The sequence below is a fragment of the Blastomyces gilchristii genome (genome assembly GCF_000003855.2).
Source record: "Blastomyces gilchristii SLH14081 genomic scaffold supercont1.6, whole genome shotgun sequence".
Lineage (NCBI taxonomy): Eukaryota > Fungi > Ascomycota > Eurotiomycetes > Onygenales > Ajellomycetaceae > Blastomyces > Blastomyces gilchristii.
In genome coordinates, this window is record NW_003101677.1 from 844,209 (window position 1) to 857,528 (window position 13,320).

The 13,320-nt window shown below is 46.4% G+C and overlaps 5 protein-coding genes across 5 annotated transcripts; 2 read left to right on the plus strand and 3 right to left on the minus strand.

The window, feature by feature from the left end:
- Positions 1–6: 6 nt before the first annotated feature.
- Positions 7–1,478, plus strand: BDBG_03758 (DUF543 domain-containing protein). The gene is made up of 4 exons (XM_002625653.2): positions 7–168; positions 226–308; positions 469–619; positions 827–1,478. The coding sequence occupies exons 2-4, from the start codon at positions 231–233 to the stop codon at positions 889–891; spliced, it is 294 nt and encodes a 97-aa protein (XP_002625699.1). The 5' UTR covers positions 7–168; positions 226–230; the 3' UTR covers positions 892–1,478.
- Positions 1,303–4,791, minus strand: BDBG_03759 (copper-activated transcription factor grisea). The gene is made up of 3 exons (XM_002625654.2): positions 4,084–4,791; positions 3,834–3,994; positions 1,303–3,763 (listed from the first exon to the last, which is right to left on the minus strand). Exons 1-3 carry the CDS (start codon positions 4,116–4,118, stop codon positions 2,235–2,237), a joined length of 1,725 nt encoding a protein of 574 aa, XP_002625700.1. The 5' UTR covers positions 4,119–4,791; the 3' UTR covers positions 1,303–2,234.
- On the plus strand, positions 4,356–6,127 carry BDBG_03760 (mitochondrial outer membrane protein; the record flags this gene model as incomplete). Its single annotated transcript, XM_002625655.2, has 5 exons — positions 4,356–4,836; positions 4,908–4,912; positions 4,963–5,311; positions 5,400–5,654; positions 5,729–6,127. The coding sequence occupies exons 1-5, from the start codon at positions 4,702–4,704 to the stop codon at positions 6,125–6,127; spliced, it is 1,143 nt and encodes a 380-aa protein (XP_002625701.2). The 5' UTR covers positions 4,356–4,701.
- A 71-nt stretch (positions 6,128–6,198) lies between these two features.
- BDBG_03761 (methyltransferase small domain-containing protein) lies at positions 6,199–8,187 on the minus strand. The gene is made up of 4 exons (XM_002625656.2): positions 8,055–8,187; positions 7,613–7,722; positions 6,832–7,153; positions 6,199–6,761 (listed from the first exon to the last, which is right to left on the minus strand). The coding sequence occupies exons 1-4, from the start codon at positions 8,086–8,088 to the stop codon at positions 6,367–6,369; spliced, it is 861 nt and encodes a 286-aa protein (XP_002625702.2). The 5' UTR covers positions 8,089–8,187; the 3' UTR covers positions 6,199–6,366.
- Positions 8,188–8,265: 78 nt separating this feature from the next.
- On the minus strand, positions 8,266–11,219 carry BDBG_03762 (cell division control protein 14). The gene is made up of 2 exons (XM_002625657.2): positions 9,598–11,219; positions 8,266–9,495 (listed from the first exon to the last, which is right to left on the minus strand). Exons 1-2 carry the CDS (start codon positions 9,857–9,859, stop codon positions 8,861–8,863), a joined length of 897 nt encoding a protein of 298 aa, XP_002625703.1. The 5' UTR covers positions 9,860–11,219; the 3' UTR covers positions 8,266–8,860.
- Positions 11,220–13,320: the final 2,101 nt, after the last annotated feature.

Consider the following 13,320-nt stretch of genomic DNA (forward strand, 5'->3'; position numbering starts at 1 on the left):
GCCCACGCCGCTCTCATATTTTTCCGTTCCGGACGCATCGCCAAGCAATTAATCCGGGCCTTCCTCCGGGAAAAGAAACAAACAGATGTAAACTTCCGATATAACTATTACCAGGCCGTTAGCCCATCCACTGCGCCTGTCGCCCAATTGATTCCTAGATACGTACCAGTAAGTCCAATTTAACTTCCGAATTGAATGCGAGCAATTGACTAACAAAAGGCTTAGAAAACATGACGGACTCCAAAGAAACCGGCTCCGTAGTACCCCGATCAACCAAGCCGCTCAGCGAAGCGCTATTGAACGATAAGGTACGGATAGAGAGATACAATAACGGCGGGATATTAGTTCCCAAAAATACCTACAACGCATTCACCCCCCGTCAATATATGTGACCTCATCCAGAACGAACAAACTACATACCCAACTCCCGGAACCGAGTCGCTAACACAATAGAATCAAAAATCATAGTGGGACCGCGCCATATCCTCCATGATCATCCGCTCCTCCCTCGGTCTCTCATTCGGTGTCATTTTCTCAGTCCTCTTATTCAAGCGGAGAGCCTGGCCAGCGTGGGTTGGTCTAGGATTCGGTGCGGGACGGGCTTGGGAGGAAGCAGATGGTAAATTCAATTCCCCCGGATTATATATACACGCCTGTTTTACATGACCAACGGAAGGGTTCTGCTGTCATATCAAGGCCCATCTGCGTGATAGAATGAATATAGTTTCATCCGAATCGGCACCCGGGACCATACAGCCAGCTCACCGCCCTCTCCCATTAGAACAAATGTGAGAAGCACCCGTGCTAACTACATACATCTACACAGCATCATTCCGACGGGGCGACCAACCCCTCTATAACACAAATGCCTTCCGCCAATCGAGATCGTAAAGGGTGAAGAATTGAGGGGGGAGAAGTGTTCCTAGAAGCGGGAAAGACAAAAGTTGCGCCATGGAACAGACAGAGCCCAAATGTATAAAAGAGAGCCGGGCGCGAGGGAAATGTAATAATATACCTCCACTAATTTACGTTAAAACTATACTACCACAACCACTTCAAGTACTCTAAAGGTACTTTCTTTTTACACATCAGACCACATCTATGGTGTGGGCTTTGGAAATTTCACCAGTGTTTTCTGTCCTTGTCTCGTGTTTGATTCCTCTCTTGCGTTATCGACTTTCCCGTCCGCAGCTTATTACTCTTAAGTTTACCTCTTGTTAGCGGCCCTTTTCTCTTTTGGGCCGACCGAGGTGTTGCAGCTTGCGAGAATCCGATGCGAGAGATAACAAACATTTGCTGATTGCTAGAATTTGCTCGGGATGTTGTTCGAATCTGCTGCATCACAGAGCTTGCTGTCTATATAAAATAGAATCAATAAAGCAAGAATCTCCCTTTTAATCCCTCCTATCTTTAATTGTTACATTGCTCTCTAACCCTTAACTAGAGTCTTGTAGCCTTTTCAAAAATTTCGTAGCAAATACATCTACAGTAGAGCTTAATATAGTACGATGTCCCGTTCGTTAACACATGTCCATTTGGTTTTATTTATTTATTTATTTTTAATTTGTTTATCAAGGATGCAGGGAGGATCAGCTTTAACCGAAGACCTGCCGCGCGGGGTCCTCTAAGGGCCCAAAAACCATATCTATCTATCTATCTATATATATATATATAAACAAACAAAAGAGTTGCAACATTGGTTTATGAACATTTTCGCCTTGTTAAAGAATTTGCAAAACGAATCCCGAAGAGTGAAGATGTCCGGTCCAATCATATACTTTCTCCGATTGAAATGATGCTGAGCCACCGACAAGACAACTTCACAGTACATAAGGTATATATCTTATCTGTGTGTATGTATGGTATTGTAGTCCCGAGCAAGGGGGAAGAATTACAAAAAATAAACAAATGAACAAAGGGGATAAATGTGAAACTTACGAAAAATATGTGTTCTACCATGAGGGGCATACACGCCAGAACGATACCTGTCGCTCCTGTTACGTATATAGGTAAAAGCAGAATCGGAAGAAGGGGGCCAGAAAATGCGTAGTAGGAAATAAGGAAAATACTGGGAAATGCCGGAAACAAGATGACAGGCCTCTCCAGTTGTCATGATAAGTGGGGTATCTTTGATATCGTTAATGACGTATCGTTTCGAGTTTGTGATAAGAGTAGAGAGGACGAAAGATGAATCATGAGCAAGAGGTGCGGATGGGAAATACTGTGCTTAATGGCTATACCGGAAGCGGCATTATAGGTACAGGGCTTTGAGGAGGCTGTGCGAAATTGTAGTGGTTCGTGTAGACGGGTGGTTGGTCAGAATGACTAGGATTGTAAATGGGGGAAATAGGGGTTGTGGCATCCATGATTGGAAGTCCTTGTTCTGTTTGGTTATCCTGGGTTTGAGGAAGCTCGAGTGGAATTCCATCATGGCCATTGTGGGTTAAGCAACCGACACAACTACAGTTGGCTCCACATTGACAGGTTCCCGTCATGTTCGTGCAAGGGTCCAATAGACCGACAGGGTACTCTAACTCGTAATACGCCGCGGGCTGCATCAACAATTGGTTATGATTAGGGTCGTAGATAGCTGGAGCGACAACAGAAGATCCGGGATTGTCAAAAGGAGGACCAGATTGTGGAAAGTTCCATTGAATTTGGCCGGGACTGTGGAATGGGAGGCTACTTGGTGGCCAATCATTATTGTAGCCTAGGCTTCCATGCGCCACGTGGCTGTTGAGCGTTGGAGAATTATTTGGTTCAGGACTCCGATCAGCTTCTCCGGATGTTATCATGTAACCCATTTGCTGGATATGTTGTCGGGTGGTGTTGTTGTAGGGATGGGAGGCGCAACCCAAACACTGACAGTCATCTCCGCAATCACAGTTATGTGGCTGAGAATCATTTGAAATTTGGTTTGTTTGAAATTCAAAAGGGTGCATTCCCGAAGAAGGAAATCCACCCATGGGATGGGTTAATGAATCGTAGGGGCTCATGGGATTCGGCGACGAATAGCCCGTCACAGGGGCGGAAGAGGCCTCGTGCAATTGGGAGTTGGCAAACGGATTAGTATGCGGTAAATGAGGTGAGGTATTATTTTGATCGTGGTCACGTTTTTCTACCTCTATCGTTGGGAATGACTGTTGCTCGGTAGTTGGATACTGAGGTACGAAGTGAACGGAGTTCTGGTTGGTTGGTCGTTCGGAAGGTGTGACGTCTTCTCGCTTGAGTTGAGGAGTAGCATCATTATATTTCCATGCCTTCGAGTTTTTAGTACAACAGGATACTTTGGGCGGCTTGGTAGACGGTTCACTCGTTGGTTGGGAGCCACTGCACCCACCGCTGATGGCGGGCTGAACCTCTATTCTACCCTTATGAGGCAAAGATTGGAGGGTTGGATAAGTCTCCTGGCCGTTTAAGCCACTGTTTGGATTCTGATGTTGGGGAAATGCAGCTGGAGGAGGGATAGACTCCAAACACCGCTCGTTGTATGGGGATTGTATATTCGATACAATTGGGCTTGGCCCTTGATCCTCTGCTTTGTACCCAGGCGACGGGACATCGGTTCCGTTTGAACTCTTTGTGACTAACTCTGGGGCTTTCTGGAGACTACTCTGACGTCTTGAGCGTTTTTGAATACGATTTCGACCTGATGTCGTGGGAGGAATTTGGGCAGGAGCGCCAGGGGTCGGCTGTGCAGATGGTCCAGCCTCCGTCACCATCATGGGAACTTGATAAAGGGGCCGGCATAAACATGTTGAGCCTGTCCATGGACAAAAAAAATTAGGACCATCACTGCCATTGTAAACCCGATTACCGCGCTTGAGCCTTACCCTTTGGAATTCTGACCATGAATGCATATAACTTCTGGCAACTACATGTGCCTTTAGGATGCGGGCATTTTGCAAGTGGACGCCCAGCCTTGGGCACTTTCATCATGAGGCGGTCGAAATGTTGACATTTTGATGATCGGTGGCCGCGGACGCATGGCTCACTACCAGTCAGTCGAGTCAGCAAATTGACCTTTAAATTAAACGGCAATGTAAATCGATGATCCAAGCAGTGGAAGATAAAGCAACTTACCACGACCACTTAGCTCCCTGTTCGTCGAGTGGCATAAATACGGTTGGCACTCGGGAGACAAGTTTCTTCAAGATCCAAGCTTTGGTCTATCCAACGCTGTTTCCAGAGCAATGAGATGACCCCCGACAAGAATGTGCGAAGCTTTGGAAGAGCGAGACAACAAATGTTTTAGGCCCAGCCCCGCCCCAACCCCGCTAGTTGTGCAGGCGAATTTGGAAGCAAGGGCTATATTTGCTTTTTTTTATATTTTATTCCACCCTTTTCGTCAGAACGTTGGAGGCAATTTGGAGGAATGATACCACAACAGTGAGACCGCTATCTTTGACGGGACAGATATAACTAGCTGCAACACAATCCCCCGGTCGAATTTAAAGGGCCCCATGCGGTACACCAGCTAGTAGTAATTAGATAGGAAAGGGAAAAAGCAACTGGAGACAAGAGGAAAGTCGTCGGTCTGGAGGAGATGGAAGAGCGAGAGGAAGATTGAGATCAGGTAGTTCTACAAGGCAGATCGAGGTTGAGTGCCGGAATAAAGTGAGCGTGTAGTGAAGTAGACTCGACTAGACTGGACTGTAGCTTAGCTTCAGGGGAACGAACGAGAAAGAGCTGTCAATCACAATGCTTGATGTAAGGTCTTCAGACGGTAGTGAGCATGAGATGGAATGCCTACAAATGGCATGGGATGGGATGGGAGGGATGGGATGGGATACATTACACCGTATCAGCCCTGTAAGATTCCGGATTCCCGATGCGGTTAGTCCGGCTCGAAGTCGGCTGAAATTCGCATGGCGACATTTCCAAACTTTGTCTCTACTGCTTGGCAGATGATGTAAGCGGTTTGACTGCTGCTAAGGTTTATTATACGCAAAAACTATCAAGACGAAGGACTGCGGCGCAGTCATTGATAGTTATCGTCCCCAGAACTACGCAACAAAGTACAGGGCTCAATTGGCCTGTTTTGGATGCCATTCGGATCATGCCAGAGGATGAGCATCTCGCGACTGGCCACCAGGCCCAAACCCCGCCGCATTCTTCAACCCGATTTCCCTCCATCCCTGTCCCGATAAAACATATCTTTGACAAATTTCCTTGGAAAACCTACCCGGCGCATGAGCTACCACGACGTATCGCAAGCCACGCGGGCAAGCATACTCTGTATATATTTACTACAGCCAGAGGGGCGGAAAAGGGGACTCCATCATTTAACCCGCAGTGTCTGAAGTGGCAGGTTAGTCCAGCTCTGTCGAATCCCGTGGTGTTGAACCTTCACCCTCTTCATGTATGTAGCTGACATTATAATCCGGAACACTTTACAGGCATATCTCAAATTTGTCAGGATTCCTTTTGAGATTGTTTCCTCCAATAATCATGCCTCCCCAACCGGCGCGCTTCCCTTCCTTCTACCCGGGTCTGGTTCCGTCGCGGCTCCAGGGGAACCTATGGCGCCAATCCCTTCAAATAAGCTCCAAAAGTGGGCTATCGAGCAATCCCATGTTGAGGAGGAACAACAGTTAACCATGCGATTTGATGTGTATTCGTCTCTTCTAGATCATAGGATACGAAATGCGTGGGTACGTCAATTCTAGTCTTCGATAGTTTCTGAATGCTGTTCGGAGAACTAGGAGTTAATCAGAGCCCCAAACAGTTGTATACATTCTACGTAGACAGCCAAAACTTTAACAACATGGGACGAAAGCTGTATGTAGATCCATCGACATCAAATCCTCTCGTTCGCGCTGTATTAGCCCACCAGCTTCAGCAAGCTGCCCGAAACGAACTCCTCAAATCATCTTCCTTCATAGACGTGGACGATCTCGAGGCGGAAGCCAAAAGCGCATTCCAAGCGCTGTCTTCTTTACTAGGAGAGGATGCCTACTTTTTTGGAAGACAGGATCCCGGTCTATTCGATGCCAGCGTATTCGCCTATACTCATTTATTACTGGACGAGCACCTGAATTGGAAACAGAACCCGCTTGGACGATACCTAAGAAGGCATACCAATCTTGTACAACATCGACAACGGCTATTGGATGCATATTTTTAGAGCATCGTCGCCAATCACGTTTAGTTCCATTGTTTGTGTTGGACTGACATCTCTTACCTATACCCGATGATGTCACTACGATATCAATAGGAGAATATTGGCAACTTCCAACCGCTATTGCCCCTCAACTCTTTAAGCACGCATGAAAAGTATCATACTAGTTATATTCGCCCTCCTTCCCTTAACACTCTTCTACAATCCAACTCTCTTGTTCACCACAAAACTACATACATAGCTATTCACTTCTTCCTAAAATTTCCCCCATACCACACCAACACCCCATACCACTTCCTCGCCCTCTTACCCAACTTCCCCGCCAAGTCCTCATCAATTCTCACCTCCTTAATGTCACCCAAAACTTCAAATCCAACCTTCTCTGCAGCCTCAACCATCTCCTCAACTGTATGTGTATAGCTCGTCGGGCGAATCTTAACCCCAGTGTTCGGGTCCACAAATCCTGCCTGACTAATCGACCCCATTTCCGAATGCATATTTGTCACCAGCAGCACGCCACCTCTCTTCAGCATTCCAGCTGCGGCACCGAAGAATTGGTCCAGCGGTACATGTTCCATCACAAGAGTTGATATGACGCCGTCCGCATTCCCGATGGCGGCTGACAACACTCCTCCAGCTCCTGTAGCGTCCAAGTCAAGCAAGTTATAAAGATGGAAACTCACACGCTCTTCATTATATCGACTGTACACCTTGTTCCTCGGTTGCTTCTACCGCTGTGGATGCGAAGCTCTCCGTACTCTTGGTTCCAAGAAATTTGGATACCCTGTCCCGAGCAGTCTGAAGCATCTTGCTCGACGGTTCCAACCCCACGATCATGGCCGTGGCTCTGGCGGTCCGGGTGAGCGGGACGGTGTTCCGACCCGTGCCACAGCCAAGATCGATGAGTTTGGGTCCAACGTCATCATTATTCCCGTTCTTATTTGTTTCGAGCAGCGAATGGAATCTCGGGAGGAGTGATTGCATCTCGAGCGTGTCTAGGGCTTGGAGGAAGTTTCCATCTGTGTCGTAGACCTGGTTTTGTAGGGGAATAAAGGGGAAATGGAAGGGATACTTTGGTCAGCCAGTGGTTTTCCTTCTTTTCCCTGGTTTCTTCTTGCCTTGATCCCTTTGCGTGTTTCAGGGGGAGAGGGGATTAGAAAGCTATGTGTTTTATGTGTCTGCTTCAATGTATTGTGTATATTAATTGTGCCTTTTCCATTTGTTCGGGCTGGGATATGTACTGTAAAAACTATAGAGGATCTATAAATATGCATAGCGAAAGAACGAATAGACTTTTTTTTCTTCTTTTTTTATTTTTTGTGTGTATGTTTTCTTTTGCCTGGCCTTCGAAATCTCGCTGGACACGAAAAGCCCTGCCTGCTATGCAAGTTTTATCCCATTCCCCATATGCCAACGATAAAGCTGGAATGCACGAAGCTAGAACAGAGAAACATAGTCCGATGAATAGAAAGAAAAAGGGGGGGTTCTCACCTCAGCCCACCGATCATACGCATCGATCGTATCCATATACTGAATCTGTTTCCCTTTCTTGCCGTAGCTATCGGGGGTATGGAAATCGAAGTATTGGTCATTGCCTGGTTCTGGATTGTAAAGTTGTGTTATACTGACGGGGATGTCGAATAGGGACCAACTTCTGTGTATTGTCGGTAAGAACTGTCTTGCCTTTAAGCAGTTTTTAGTTACGGGGAGTAAGAAGAATAAATGGAATAAGTATGGAGTAATCAAGCTATTTAACTGTTATAAATCTCCTTCCTCTTTTAAGTTGTTCGTAACGTAACGTTGGTAGGGAAAGCTCGTATACCTGACTTATCCTCATGCAGAGGATTTGTGGCTTCGAGTCATAACTCATCTCACTTCCTAACCCACATATACACTACCGCTAACTCCTCATTTTCAATGCATTGCACCACACCAGCTTGAGAGGCCAATATGATACTACCAGCCATGTGCTACATGAACCCCACATTATCACTGCGCGATTCATCCCGCGGGGAGGGGGGAAACAGTCATTCCCGCAGATCTGTGGCGTCGCATAAGAACTTGTTCTGCCGCGAGCATCTCGATGCCCACTTGATGACCGAGTAGCAGTAGCTTGCTTGCGACAAAAATAATATCAACCACGGCTTTAAAATCCCACGGTGTCATACCCAAGTAGATCTTTTATATATATATGTGTACATAAAAATACGTATATACATATCCATATAGTGGGAGGACAAACAAAGACTGTTAATGGGGTGTCTAGCGCAAAGTGTACTAACAATACCAGGTAAACAAGAAGCAAAGTTCACCCTCACACTCAAAGTCGAAAGGGATAAATTAAGTATGGGTGGCCTGAACGGAAAGGAAACAGACACGAGAGAGTGACAGGATAGCAAAGGGTGAGGGTATGATAAGAATAGTAATACATGTAGTCGAAGGATTGTGTCGAATCTGCTGTTGAGAGTAATACACGGAAAGAGAATTAAGAGAGATAGGAGTCGCCACGAACGCCATGCGAACAAGCAGGTAACGCTACGGCAAAGCAGGAAGAATACAAGAATTCAGCAAAATCAAAAGGAAAAGAAACGATTCTAGAAAGCCCACACGCGAAAATATGGTAATCGGGGAAACACAGGGCAAAGGGACATCAGCGCATCCATTACATATCATTCGCAAACATGGAGGAGATACAAAAAAAAAAAAAAAAAAAAAAAAAAAAAAAAAAAAAGAAAGGAGCTAATAAACCGTGCCTCCAAACGGAGCCGTCTCCTTTAAATCCTCAACCAAATCCTCCACATTACTCAGATACCTTCCCAACAACGCCTGCTTTTCCTCTGTCGTCTTCGTGTCTCCTCCACGTGCATCCCTCCCACCGTCACCGGGCCCATGCAAGCTCCGCGAAAACGCACCAGCAAGCTTACTTGGGCTGCGATGGAGGCCGAGGATAGCCGTATTCGGCGCACTCGTGGAATTCGCAGAGGCCAGCGACGGCGTCTCAGGCATGAGGTAGAAATACAGGAACTCGACAAGTTTGAGTTTTACCTCACGCGAGGTGGTGCGCATTTTGAACAGGGAGGTTACGGTGAGGAGGCCGTCGAGGAGTTCGAAAGTGCGGGTGTTGGCTGGGTTATCGAGGAGGGCTGTTACAAGAGTGAGGAGGGTGGAGGATTGGATGGCGGGGCAGTTGGCGGGTTCGAGGAGGTCGAGGAGGAGGTTCATGTATATCTCGCGGGCGAAGAGGGAGCGGGAGGGTGGGTGGAGGAGGAGGGTGCCTTGGATTAGATCTAGGGTTGAGATGATGAGGAGGTCGTTTGTGCCATTGCTGCCGCGGCCGAGGAGATGTTCAAGACACGATATTAAACGCATGGCGACTGGGAAGTTGTTTGTCGCATGTTAGCAACTCTGTTTCATTTCCATTCCTCGCGATTGATAATTGGGGGACAAAATTCCCCTAAGGGTTCTTTGTCGCTTACCATTCCATTGGAATCCCTCTTGTAACTTGAAGAATTCTCTGAAAGCAGGGTCTTCACTCAATTCACTTAGGGGCTTCGCAGGTGTTGGATTTGCGCCCAATGGCACTTCTGAGCGGCGCTTGTCGATAGCGGTGGTGGTGACTTTGGATCGCGACAGACATATTTGCGCCAGTAGCCCTTCGACTTGTCTGAGTCCTTTGCGAATTTTGCCCTGATCGTAGGATGACAGGTAGTCGAAGGAGTGGGCCAGGAGGGTCTCCATTTAGGAGGTTGGGTTGGTACGTTGGTCGCAGTTATCAAGCAACGGGGCTTTGTCCTGCTGAAAGAAAATGCGGTCGTCTTAGATATAGGAGAAGACAATGGGCGGCCGTTAACTCTTTGTGTAAACAAAGCGATGTAGGGATGAGAGGAAAAAAAGAAAAAAAAAAAAAGAAATTCCAGGAACTTCCGTTGGAAGAGAGCTCTTCGCGATCTCCCGTCCGGAATACGATACACCGCAGTTCCGCTAACTAATTGGAGACTCGATGGAGCTTGATCTGGCGACGATGAATCAAGACATCGACGAACATCGCGGCCACGAGTAAACAAGCGTGGTTGTCCTGGCAATCGTGGCAGCCTCATGGACTGTGATTGGCGGGTTATGTGATGAGTAAGCACATTTGTGGCTGCTCTGGTGGATCTAATAAGCGCCTCTTCTCTTGCAACAACCAAGCTTGCGTTGCGCTTGAGCAACCTCATCAATTTTTCTCTTGACGTGGACGTCCTTTACCGGTACTCGTGCTGCAAGACCCCATCCCATCCCCACCAGTTGTTATTCGGCAACGAAACATCTGGTTTGAATTCTTCAAAAACCAAAAGGCGGGCATTTGGCACCTCAACAAACCAGGGAATGGTCCCTTGAGACAGTCCGCTTCTCCATGAGACAAAGAAAAACAGGGGCCCCGATATTGCAAGACAACGCCCCGATATCAGTCTCTATGAAGCCGATACGCAAACGCCAAAGAAGAGAGAGAACCCTGCCCCGCAGGACCGATTTGAATACATGGATACTACGGCTAGACAGAATTATTCACCTCCTTTAGCATGATTTGATTTTGAAGAGTACATCAGAGGCCCACACGATTTGAAACGATAACTATCACAGGCTCATCTCGCCTGAAAACGAAAATGGTTTTCAGTCAATCAATCTTTAGATGCAACCGGCCAAGAATGGTCCCTGAATACAACCAAATTAGCCTCTCATATTCCATTCACATCCAATCCACCCATGGGATGTTTTGATTTTAACCCCAACTTAGGGGGCACCGGAAAAACCTTCTAGAAAACTTTGTTCTGCAAGAATCCCTGAGTCAAATATATCTATGTAAACTTTTAAACTCCCCTGGATAAAAGATCTAACGATTAAAGTGGGCCAAAAACGATTACATACTGAATTCGCGGGGAATTTAAGGGGTTGAATGTGGAGAGGCACACACACAGAGAGAGAGAGAGTGTGTGTGTGTGAGAGAGATTGTGTGATTCTCATTGATTCATAAAACACAGAAAACCTTCCATGTCTTAATTTGGAAACAGGGTGTTGTTACCAAAGAATAGAGAAGGTTAAACAGGCAAATGTAATAAAATTTATTTTATTTATATTTATATATTTTTTAAAAATGACCCAGGAAGTACTACTAGTAGGTAGGAATCCGCCTTTAAATGCTGTTGTCCGTGAACAAATACCGTACGTGATTCAAGCGCAACTGCTCACCCTACTAGTTTCTGATTTCATGAGGCATAAGAAAACAGGTAGGCTATGGCATTTCGTGGATAATGTCGTGACTAAGTAAATCTGAGGCATTTTTTTCTAGCCAAGATATATTTTTAGGATTGTTGAAATAGGAAATGAGAAGGGAACACCTGGACAGCTGGCTGGAGCAGAAGAGGGATGGATTCCTCCCTTCGTTCCCTTCTTATTGGCTTTGAAAATAATTATCTCAAAAGTTTCGTCAATTGTAGACCTCGCCCACTGGGTTGTTCCATGTCCAATGTGCGGGAATAATAGCCCAATTTTAACCACCAGTCAGTCAGTTTCTGACCTCCATCCTGGACATATCTGCATTGTAACTTGCCAGGCGCTCTCGAGCTGTGCGCTTTAAATATATAGGGTCCAGTAAGTTACCCTGTTCGTGAATCGTGAGATCTGACAGGAACAGATCGAATCCGCCCTCCGAGCCCTCATCCCTGATGACATCAGGGATGTTCCGTCTCAAAGATATGCAGAGAAAATCCCATGCGCATCATGCATGGATGCAGCTATGGATATTGCATCTTCTTCTCTCTAGAATATCGCTAGAAGGCAATGTGTTGGGTACAGAGAGCTCACACACACAGTTGAATAACTCTGATCGTTTCATTAAAAAACGGGAACATGGACCCATGTGTGGAGAATGTGGAGAAAAACTAGAGAGTTTCTTTTTCTTTTTCCTGTTTCCTATCGATACCAACATCTCATTTGATGATCGATCCTGATCGACTGCTGGGTTTTTTGAGCTGCGAATAGTTGAATTGGGGGCGAGGGACTTTCTCTCATCATCATTAACTTATCAAAAGTGTGCCCCCCTTATTCAACTGCGTGGGTCTCGGTTTTTGATAACTGGAGGTTAACCAGGAGTATTGCATATGAATTTTGCTATTGTTAATCTTTGTTAGCTGTGGAAGAAATACGGCCTGTCTCCCCCATGCTTTCGCACGCGAACACTTACTGAGTCTAGCAGAACACTGTTCAGCATTCAGCTTGCCCCACGGGGACCCGGGCGTTTCTAATTTCAATGGCCAGTGAACTCCCACCTTGCCAGCAGCACTGCACAGAGGAAAAAAGCAATGGATATCGACATCTCCACATTTTTTTGCTCTCAAAATCAAAAATGCGGGATTTTAACAGGGGCTTTTCTTTTCTTTTTTTTTTTTAGGAAATTTTTCGCAGCTCGCCTAATATTACATGGAATATAAAAGAAATGACTCCAGTTGACTCCTCGTACACCGCAGCCGTAAGATTCACCAAATGCAGCCTTTGGACCCTGTCGAAACGAGCCTGTGCAGTGCAAACACCTCGACGACTAGCAGGGGGTTCTCCGTTTAACCCATGTTAATTCTGACTGGTGATCAATCGTCCTGCCAGTGGATAGTCACGAATGACTCTTATGACGCACGCGCTTTGCTGCTGAAATATGCCTATCTTCGGCGACTTTGTAAGAAAGGAAAGGACTGGTCCGTTTGGTTTGGTCTGGGAGATTTCAGATGTAAGCTCCCTTTTGAGGCTGGCTAAATGTCCTGTTCCATGAACTTGCAAGCTAATACTCCTCTCGGTACGTCCACATGTCTGCTGAATCGTATCGAACCGGCAACTAGCATCTAAACAATCTACTATTTATTTGTTTCTTATAAACAGCCTGAGCTCATGTTCACCTGTGCTCAAAGAAAATGGCGTACGCCAAGTGTCTGGTTGATGCCAGTGGAAAGCCACGGAAACGCCTTCGTAAGGCTTGACCTTGGACACTAAGTTAGTCTGGTGGGCTTGATCCAAGCAAGTGTTCGAAACGATCCATCCCTTCTTTTCCTCATGCAGCCATCCTTTCCAAGCCTCCCCCCCCCCAAGGCCCCAAGCCGGTGCCTGTGTGGGATGGGGCGGGTGGTGGCGCGAGGCATTTGAGCCTTTTGAGGTGTGAAGGTGCTAGATTATTG